The 10,996-nt window shown below is 40.2% G+C and overlaps 1 protein-coding gene across 1 annotated transcript; it reads left to right on the top strand.

The window, feature by feature from the left end:
- Positions 1-1,648: 1,648 nt before the first annotated feature.
- On the top strand, positions 1,649-10,341 carry LOC115918852 (retinol dehydrogenase 8-like). The gene is made up of 6 exons (XM_030992609.1): positions 1,649-2,148; positions 4,156-4,430; positions 6,505-6,684; positions 7,874-7,967; positions 8,362-8,617; positions 9,820-10,341. Exons 1-6 carry the CDS (start codon positions 2,012-2,014, stop codon positions 9,928-9,930), a joined length of 1,053 nt encoding a protein of 350 aa, XP_030848469.1. The 5' UTR covers positions 1,649-2,011; the 3' UTR covers positions 9,931-10,341.
- The last annotated feature ends 655 nt before the right edge of the window (positions 10,342-10,996 follow it).

Below are 10,996 nucleotides of genomic sequence, written 5' to 3'. Positions count from 1 at the left end.
CTGAATATTTATTTGTGAAGCGAAGTGAGCGAGCAAAACAAAAAGAAGAAGATTTGTGAGGTCGCAGTGCAAAAAAATTACATCTTCTAATTAAAGAGGAAAAAACAATCCTGATGGGGTTTTAACCACAATTTAATCATGAAACATGCGAGCGAGCTTTGGGTGAAATTAAAGAATTAGTTGCTAATAGTTGCTTTAAATAGGAGCACATTGTAATGGTGAGAGGAATCGGGGGCACATATCCAAAGGGAAAATAACTGAAAGGGGAACTATCAGAGGTAAATATGGTGTACTTATAGTGAAAAGGGGCACTTAGGCCTATGTGAAGTAAAAGGGGTACCTTTCTTATGTAAAAAGGGGCACTTTAAGGTGACTAGAAAAGTGGGGACACTGTACGTGTTCTCTGGCTCAATTTTTTAAAAATTTGAAATGAGACAAACATGAATTAATAAGTCCAGGGGCGGCCGAGCGACTTCCAAAGTGGGGGGAAACGGAAATCTCAAAGCGAAAATATACAATCTTTTAGACATTGGTATATACCCCTCCATTGTGATTACATTACCAGGGATGATTTCAATATTTGTTCCACTGTATACACCACACATGATATTGTTTAAGCATCATGCTTTGCAGTTGGGTATGATGGTCTGAAAAATTATTTGCGAGCGAGCGAAGCGAGCAAGGAAATTTTTGAATATTTGTGAAATCGCAGTGCGCAAAATGACATCTTATAAAGAGGAAAAACCACAATCCTGATGGGGTTATAAGCACATTTTCATAACGGAAGGCTGAAAAGACTTTTGATATGTTACATAAGTAAATCATTTATAGATGCGTGCGAGCGTAGCGAGTGAGCTTTGGAAGAAATTGCTCTTAGTCGCTTGAAATTTGGGGCGTGTTTAATGATGAGATGAAAAGGGGACACGTATCAGAAAAGAAAAGAAGCATGTGTCAAAGTACAACGAGTAATTATCAGAGGTGAAAATGGGGCACTTCTTACACCCTCAAAAGGAGGCACTCACCAGGGATGAGAAAAGTCAGTCATGAGAATAGGAAATGGGCATTTGTCGATGGAAAAGGGCCCCCCACCAGATTTTGATAGTTGCATTTATAGGAGGTGAAAAGAGGCATTTATGAAAAGGGGATGGGCCCCTTATTAGAAAGAAAAAGGGGCACGTATCATTGTCAAAAGGGAAATTATCAGAGGGGAAAGGGGCATTTATGTGAATGAAAAAGGGGCACTTATAATAAAGGAAAATGTGCATTAGTTGAAAGAAAATGGGCACCGATCAGATTTTAAAGGGGCATTTATTGAATGTTAAGGGGGCACTTATCTGAGTGGAAAGGAGTAACTTCTCGTACCTAAAAAGGGTCATTAACAGAGAAGGGGCATTTATGAGTGAGGGAAGGGCTCTTTTTTAATGGGGCACTTACCATTATGAAAAGGGGCACTTATTAGAAAGGAAAAGAGGCATTAGTTGAAAGAAAATGGGCACCGATCAGATTTTAGAGGGGCATTTATCGAATGTTAAGGGGGCACTTTTCTGAAGTGAAAAGGAGTTACTTCTCGTAGTGAAAAGGGTCATTTACCAGAGAAGGGGCACTTATGAGAAGGGGAAGGGGCTCTTTTTTAATGGGGCACTTATCATTAGGAAAAGAGGCACTTGTGAAATATAAGGTGAATATAAACTGGACAAATGAATATAGGCTTGAGAAACCCATTTACCTCCCTTTTAAAAAAATACATTGTATATGTAGCCAATGTAGGCCATCATGTTGTTCGTTTTATTGCATGCAGGCATGTGGATTCCAAAGTTCGTCGATCTGAGTGCGTGAATGGCTCTTTGAACCCTGTACAGTACGTGAGTTGAATTGCACACCTAAATTTTCCGCATTTCGTGTTCTGTATACCTCACTACACAAAGTTGAAATAATAATGTGAGAGATTTAGTCCATATAATCATTACATGTACCATCATTCTTAACTAGCCGGACCAGTACAAACAAATCAATGTTTCGCTCGACAGTACAGGCATTGCTTGCAAGAAGCTCCATAAGCACGTGGAGATTTACACTCGGTGCTAGTAGATCAACAAACATTGGACTACTATGCCAGCGGAAACAAGGTCTTGCAATGTCAGCAAATCGGTTAGTAGACATAATAGCCTGTACAGTTTACATTAATGTTATTCACCATCCTATACAGTATATACAGTAGACGATACATGTATGTACGCCTTCTCGATATCGTCACTTGCTATCATTATGCGCAAAGGTTGGACGCTACACTAACTGTAGACAGCGTTTATGCAATGTACAGAGACGGGTGGGACGGGAGAAAGATAATGTGCGTTCTTGGGTTAGGTATGGAATGCGTGAGGGGTGCATAGTGGAAGGGGGAGGGGCGGTGTAGTTTTCGGGGGAATTCCCCATCTGGAGTCGATTCGATTGGAGGGGTAATACTAGTAGAGAGGCCTGCCTCTTCGTTAGTTTAAATTTTGTTATATTTCATTAAGTTTGAAAGTTTTTTGTTTGTTTTGTTTTGATTTATCTTAAAGGTACTATGTCCCATTTGCAGGCCAAAAAAATGAAAAGGTTAAATTCCAACGACATTTGAAAGATAATACTAATTTAGAACTTCCCTAAAAAAGGTGGGGCTTGAAAATGTTCACGTGGGAAAATAACGACTATTAGTTGTCAAATCGACTTAGGAGCTATATGGAGCCAATAAGTAACAGTCTTGATTTTCAGACCATTGTACCAAATGGTCATACGTTTTATGCTGCGCATAGGTTCAATCAGTTTAATTTTGACCATCACAAGAAGTGCGTTATTAATGTAGACAAATGCACCCTTTACAGCTCATTTTATGTATGTTATTACCAAAGAAGAAAAAATGCCAGTCAGTCACTCAATAGTGTCTGACAGTGAGGTCTAGCAAGTAAACAGGTTTCCATGCATAATTTGAATATTAGGACACTGCTAACGTTTAAATTTCACAGATAGGACATATTACATGACATATTCAAAGTTCTACAGAATTTGAGGTTGGCTGCAAAAGGGATATCATACCTTTAGAGCCTATCTGCACTAGTTTGGCCAGGAGGGATTATACCTTCCTGCGTAGTCACCGGCAGGTGGTTATCTCATCAAATCAGTTCTCAGGTAACATAAGAAACAGGGGGCCATGGGGTATCTATGGGTACCGCTTAGGCACTGTTGGCTATATAGAGGGCGCATGTAGATACAAGTAGATCCCGCTGTTGGTTAAAAGTGTATTTTTTTTCAAGAATAAATGTTAATTTTGCTTGTAGGCCTAATTTGAAATTCGGTGGCAATTAGGCAAAATGAAAATGGTCATGTCCTTTTCTTGTCTGAAATTGCTGGTCGGATGTACAATAGGGGGCATGATTCATTTCATTTCATTCTATTAACATGTAGCGCTTTCTTTCAGTTGTGCCAGATTGGAATTTGCCAAGAGTACGTGTCTTCCGTGACCCCCCCCCCCACTCCCCCTCGCCCCGCCTACTTAGATACAATTAAGTCACATGTGGGTTTTTTTGCTGTTGCTTGTTTTTAATAAGAACAATGGCACATTGTAAAAGTTAAGCCGTAGGCTTACCTTTTGCCCGAGAAATATGATAGTACTTGTAGCTCGTATTCTTTCTTTCTTTTTTTTTTGTGGGGGGGGGGGGCTGCTGGGCCCCCGCCCCCCCCACTCAGTGTTATTTAGGGTACGCATATGCTCGTACCCTATTTTTGAAAGCACCCCCTATCTGAGGAGTGCCAACATTTCCGAACCCCCCTTTCGCGGGCTTTTCGCGGGCTTTTCCTGCCTTGGAGACTCCCCTAAATCAGGAAAAATGCTCATTTTACCCCCCTAAATTCGGAATAATTTCTCAGGTGTCCAAAGAGATGAGAGAAAAAAAGAAAAAACACCCCCTTTTTAAAGAAATCTCCGGGTGAAAAGTCAAATACACCCCTTTTTTTTTACAATTCTCGGGCCGGACTTTGTCGCACGAAAAGTACCCCTTTACCGGACATTTTGGCAACACGCATGCGGTCATTCCGACCTTTGAGGGGGGGCCGGGGCTGGGCCAGTGTGCTTGCATTCCTAACGGCTTAAAATACTTGGTTCTTTTTTTTGCCTTCCAGCCAATCCCAGCAACCTCGGGTCGTGGTGGTCACCGGCTGCTCATCAGGCATCGGGCTAGCCACGGCCAATCTCCTGGCCAAGGACCGTGAAAAGAGGTTCATCGTCTACGGATCCATTCTCGGCTCGCTCGACGAGGAGCAGACGTTCCGTGAAACAGCAGGGAACGCCCTCAACGATACCCTCTTTCCTGTCCGACTTGATGTCACAAAGGATGAAGACGTCGAGGCGGCAGTTGCCATGGTGATGGAGAAACAAGGGCGCATCGATATCCTAGGTGTGAATTAATGTCACAAAGACTTTCGAAAAATTAGCTTTGATTTGATTTGATTTTATTTATTCATCATCAATAACATCAGTGATTAAACATTTGAATACATCGTGAATGGTACATGTTCATAAATGAATATTATAGATCATATTAAAGAAAAACCTAACAAAGTATTGATATGCTAGACATATGTCTTTTCTCATAGAATATAGAAGGTGATGAAAAGGAGCCAAATAATAGCACATGTGCTAGTCGAGTCTGGCCCCTGTTCTTAGCACACACTTGGCAAAAATAAATATATCATTATCAAAAAATAAAACTTGACAGTAGAAGTATACATGTTGAGTAATACCGTAGCACAATTTCTACACTCCAAATATAATTATGAAGAGGATATACCAGGTTAAAAAGTCATAGATACATGTATCTACAGATTATTTATACAAAAAATTGCATTTTTTTGACAAAAAAAAAACAACAAAAATGTAATATGGAGATTATTTACAATATATACATGTGTACTTGCATAATTCAATCACTTATTCATCAAGTAATCGTTGAGATGTTTACGAAAAGTGTTTCTAGACCCTTTGTTTTTGATTTCATCGGGAAGTTCATTCCATAATCGGGTTCCTACACAAGTTACTGAAAATTTGCCTTGTGTTGTTTTATACAGTGGTATACGTAGATGGCCCTTTTCTCTTTTTCTTGTATTGTATCTATGCTCAATTTTATCACAATAATCCGTCAAACAGTGAGGTAAATTATTATGTACTAGGTCATACATAAATGTACATAGAGACAACTCATAGAACTTGTTAATATCTAAGATTTTCAATTCGTAAAACAATGGTGCTGAACGACTCATAAAATGGCTAAATGTGATTGTCCGTATGGCCATCTTCTGTGTATACAGTATGCAATTTAAGTGAGACTTGTAAGTGCTCCCCCACACTTCAATTCCGTATGATATATGAGGTTGAATAAAGGTTTTATACAACAACACTAGGATATTTCTAGGCACAAAATGCCGTAAGCGGAAGAGGATTCTACTTTTTGTCTGATGCATTTATTAACCATTTGTATGTGGGGTTTCCAAGTCAAGTGTTTATCAATCTTTATCCCAACAAAGAGCGAAGAATCAACTTCTATTATTTCAGCTTCTGATATAGCCAGTTGCCCTTGAACATTAATCTGCCGTCTCTGGTTTCTTATTAGCATATAACTCGTCTTTTGTAAATTAATTGTCAGTTTATTAGCATTACACCAGTCTGAAACAATTTGAAGATTTGTGTTCACTTCAGTCATATCAATTTCTTTTTGCCCTTCAGGAAATGTATGGAATAAGTTTGAGTCATCCGCAAAGAGTCGAAAGTTAAAGTAACGTGTAGCAAATGGCATATCATTAATATAAAGTAGGAAAAGCGTTGGGCCTAGGACAGAGCCTTGCGGTACACCACATGTTAAAGGCAGCATGGGAGATGTTACATTTCCGTACTGTACAAATTGAAATCTTCTATAAAAATAGTCCTTAAACCACTGTAATGCTATTCCTCGTATTCCATAGGCCAATTCAGTAGCATTGTCCATCATCTATGCCCTATTGAATGTGTTACAATGAGTTAGCATAATACAGGAATAATCCAAACACGACTAACATTGCCCAAGAGTTTATTTCTCACATAGTGTTTAACTTGTGGATGTAACAACCACCCCCTCCTAAATGAAGTCTTTGTCAAAGACCACTACTCTATACACCAATCAAATATGTCATTTTCATAATGTTACTAAATTTAATGCATACATCTCTACGATGTGCCTCGATACAAAATAATTATGTCATTAACCTGTCACGAATAATTGTATTTTAATAGAATGCAAATTGCATATATTAATATTACGTTTTGTTAGGGCAAGCCATAAAGTTTGTCCTACCTAGCAACAACTAATGATGCAATTGACATTCTTACTATAGTGAGATACACTTATTAGTAAAAGGCGAATGGAATCATTCGTATCGAGCCTCTTCACATATTGGATACATTTCGAAAACGTCCGATTGAACTAACCTCTATTCTAGTGAACAACGCCGGAATCTGTACGAAGAAAACTTTGGAGACGATCAGCATGAGCGACATTCGTCGGCTCTATGACATCAACCTGTTCGGCTATCTTCGGATGATGAGAGCGGTCCTGCCGATCATGAAGAAACAGGAATCAGGAAGGATCATCAATATGTCAAGTAGAAATGGAATTGAAGGTATGTTCGAAGAAGGATTCGATTTTAATACCCGGGATTTTGCTCTGTGTAATTATATTTTACAGAAAACGAAAATTATATGCGTCTTAATTCACTGTACATTTTATGAAAACTAGGAAAGTGTATATTCAAAAGTTCATTTTAATACTTCAAGGGAGGCTCATTTAATACCCCGCGAATCTAAGCAGACAATTAACTTTGTAACAGAAAATATAAGCACAGTCATTCACATCATTAATAATTTTAAATAAAAAATAATTAGTCAAAAACATTTTTTGTTGAAGGAGAAGTTGTTTCCAAGAAGGAGGCAAAGGCCGGTATGAATTGGGATCTGTATGGATCGAAGGATGCGGAAAACTCACTTCAGCCTAAAGCCCATTTCATGCCGGGCCATGCGTAGAGTTGCGTAATGTTGCGTACCGACTACGCCGAGCGTACGCTGCCCTACGCTGGCCTACGTAACTATACGCTGAGGGATGCAAAGGGGTACGCGAGATGGACACAAAGAATTAAGCACGTTTAATTTTGTTGACGTACTTTCGGCGTAGACACTAGACGCAAAAAGTACGCATTCTGTACGCAAGTCTACACAACACTATGCTACAGTGCGACAAGCCTACGCAATAGTACGCTTCCCTACGCCAGTCCGACGAAGCAGTAAAAGCTTGTGTACACAGTAAAAAAACCGTACACAATCGTAAGCAAACCTATACGCCAGGCCCCCTTAAAGCCCTTTCACACCGGATCTGCGTAGAATTGCTACTACGCCGTATCCGTGAAAAAAAAAGTTGCTTCGGCGTAGGCTAGACTTTCGTAGGCTAAGCGCAGGGTGGAGTACGGCGATGTATGGTTACGTACCGTGTATATAGGCATCGCGTACATGCGGCGTATGAAATTGGCGTATCTATTCGTACGATTGCGTATAACAGGCGTAGGGTTGCGTTCGTTTACGTAGGCCTGACGTACAGGTTTGCGTACGCCATTAAGTCCCTCAGCGTATAGTTACGTAGGCCAGTGTAGGACAGTGTACGCTCGGCGTAGTCGATACGCAGCACTACGCAACTCTACGCAACTATTCTTATGCAAGTTTGTGATTGGTCTTGATGTTCGGTTTCGATTTAAGTTTCAGCAGAAGTTTCTCGTCAGTAGTAAATAAATATTCGTGTCGTGCGGCATACTTGTATTGCAGGAGCTCCGTATCTTAATATCTACACTTCATCCAAATTCGCCGTTGAAGGGTTATGCGAGGAGACGGCAGTAATTGGACGATTTTTCAATATATGGTTCGTATCAGCCTCTTTTATTTTCAAACATGTATTTTTTTTTTAATGCAATCGTTTTTAATTTAACGATGACATTTGATGCTCACTCAAGTTAAGTGTTCCCTTTTGTTGATTTACATCTATTCTCACGTTTCAGTAAATCGGAGATTATGTTTGGTTTAGATATAATTGGTTTTGGTTAAAGTGAGATTGCGCTCACCCCTATTAATCTATAAATTATAATCAAACATTACTCTATTTTAGCACACGTATTCTCATGTGTGATTCTTTAAATGGTAGGATTGTCAAAAGAGAAAGTAATATTATAAGAGAAACAACAAATGTCATTTTAAACTGACTGATGAAATAAAAGAATATTTAAATATAAAGTCCATCCTCTATCTTTATTTTATAGGGTCAGTTTAATTCAGCCGGGCGCCGTCAGCACACCCATTTATGAAACCATGCGGTCAAGCGGTCTCGGTGGTTTGGGATCAAAGAGCATTTCAGATAACCCAGATGTGCACGAGATTGATCGCAAGTTGAGCATGTACCGCGACCACGACTTGGAGTGGTCCAAATGCCCCTCGATCACGGCTGAGGATGTCGCGCACGTGATCCTTCGCGCTGCCACCGACGTCAAGCCGCACTTCCGATACCAGCCTCAAGAGGTATGCCCTATTCAAGTTTATATACCTCTCTTTATAAATCTAGCCATCTGATTGGTCGAAATTGGAGTAGTGATTTTAGCCATGCCCGCCTACTGGTCAATAGGTTTTCTTAAAAGATGCCTGTAGCCCCGGGTAACGGGCCGCATAAATATATTTTGCTGGGATCCCCATTGGTTTACGTGTAAAAAATTCTTTTAGCGAGCGCGAATACCATACAGTGCTTTTTGTCTGCGATTCCTGAACTCGCTACATTCAGGCAACTCTCCAGCAAAGATGTACAGACAGTGTCTCAGATTATGTGATGTTTTAACAAGTCTTTACTCAAGAAAATGATATCGTAAGAATTCTTTGTAGATTTGTTTGTGAATTCGGTATATAAAAGATATATGTAGGCCTACTGCTTCAATATTCGAGGCACAGCTGTTTCTATACTGGCCCTCAGGGACGCCCCTGTGCGCCTCGGGGTTATAGCAGGATGTAACGTCCCCTTGAGACTATAGAAACAGCGATACCTCTCATAGCGGTCAAGATATCTGTAATATACATTTTGATATAGAGAATGATATCGGTCGAATTCAAGATAAGCGAGCATTAAAAAAAAAAGGTTGAACACATCGCCTACAAACTCTATAGAAATACTGAGTAAAGCTTGGGTACATTACCTTAATGGTCGACACAATTGACACAAACATTAACAAAAACATGTCTTAAGAAAAATAGGACTAGGTATGAAGATTTAAAGGTAAGCGTTAGGATATTAAAATTTAAACGATCGTAGCTCCAACGATTTAATAAAATGCTTGGAAAAATCCTTAGTCGGAATTCAAAGTTATACGGACTTTTTTTTGGGGGGTGGGGGGACGGGGGGATTTCGTTGTCATGAATATCTGGCATTATCATCTCTTAAAGGCACACTGCACCACTTGTAGCTACTTGCGCCCTCTATATAACAAACAATGCCTAATCGGTGACCATTGGTCCCCCATGATCCTCTTTTTCTAATGTTAACTGAGAGCTGAGTTGATGAGATAACCACCTGTCCAGTGACCTTGCATGGCGCTCTAATCCCTCCTGTAAACTACGGCAGATAAGCTTTAACTTTTAAATATATAATTGAATTATTCTTCATTTAATTATAATGATTTTTTGTTTTTACAGAGAAAAGGTTTATCCTGTACTTTTATAATTCCATATCCTTTAAGGCCGTCGCGGCACTGGCGGAGCGAAAGTACCGGGATCCTACCGGGGATGAGTTTATTGATTACTCGGCCGATAGATTGAGACCATTTTATGGTAAGGCTGGAGATAAGTAAGACTCATTGCCAGTTTATTACAAGATTATTCTGTAAGGTTCTTTTAAGTCTTCGTCTTTAAATTTAAATGAACACGAAAAAGATTCAATTGTGAAGTACCACATACGTAACCTGTGTAGGGTGAGGCGGTTTATCAGTAAGTCATCATGCCACGCTGTGGCGAGGGCTCTTGTCATTTCCAGACTAGACTACTGAATGTTCTCAGTCAGAGGGTTCTTGATTGTCTTCAGAGACTCCAAAACTCAGCGACAAGGCTTGTCTTTTCTGCTCCTCTTCGGACTCACATACAACCTCTACGACTTGAACTTCATTGGCTTCCTGTACGACAGACTCGTCTACACGTCTCTCACCAACGGTGTTCCCAGTACACAACCGGGTACACAGCTGGCCAGTAGCGAACGCAGGATTTTTTCAAGGGGGGGGGGGGGGGGGGGGGTTAACATTAATAAATCGGGCCGAAAATTTCGCAACGACTCAGCCAGCCTTGCATGAGCGGGGGGGGGGGGGGGAATAAGAGGACACTTTTTTTTGGGGGGGGGGGGGGGGAGGGGGGTCTCGAAATTTTAAAATTTGACATTTTGTTCCGTTTGGGGGGGGGGGGTGGTAAGGTCATCTTTTTTAGGTCGGCCATTGACATAATTTTTTTTTCCTCTTTTTTTTTATGCCTCCGTTACGAAGTAGCCGGAGGCATTATGTTTTCGGGTTGTCCGTCCGTCCGTACATACGTCTGTACGTACGTACGTACGTCCCGTTCTCGTGATCACCTTATCTCACATATCAATTCCTTCGCGCTCCTTTTGGGAGATCAACCGACCCGCGCGCATTTTATATTACATGACATATGGTAAAATTCTCGACATCTTTTTACACTTTTCTTTACCATTAAAAATCGAAATTGAGAATAATATCCTCAATCGAGATATGAGAAGAAGGAAACATTTCCTTTACATTCCATGTAAAACCATGCCCTTACTTGAAAAAAAACCTCCGTCACTTTGACGTTGAACTTTACAATCTATTTAAAAAAAATTACTCTCTCATACACAATGTCAATGGATCGGTCGCA

The sequence above is a fragment of the Strongylocentrotus purpuratus genome, unplaced genomic scaffold (genome assembly GCF_000002235.5).
Source record: "Strongylocentrotus purpuratus isolate Spur 01 unplaced genomic scaffold, Spur_5.0 spur5_contig_847, whole genome shotgun sequence".
Lineage (NCBI taxonomy): Eukaryota > Metazoa > Echinodermata > Echinoidea > Camarodonta > Strongylocentrotidae > Strongylocentrotus > Strongylocentrotus purpuratus.
This window is presented reverse-complemented; position numbering and strand designations above follow the sequence as displayed.

What these genes read in the sequence shown, in the direction of transcription:
- LOC115918852 (XM_030992609.1), top strand. Translation starts at nt 2,012, where the DNA reads ATGTTTCGCTCGACAGTACAGGCATTGCTTGCAAGAAGCTCCATAAGC. An exon ending in CTTGCAATGTCAGCAAATCG is followed by an intron (nt 2,149 to 4,155) that starts GTTAGTAGACAT and finishes TTTGCCTTCCAG; the next exon opens with CCAATCCCAGCAACCTCGGG. An exon ending in TCCGATACCAGCCTCAAGAG is followed by an intron (nt 8,618 to 9,819) that starts GTATGCCCTATT and finishes ATATCCTTTAAG; the next exon opens with GCCGTCGCGGCACTGGCGGA.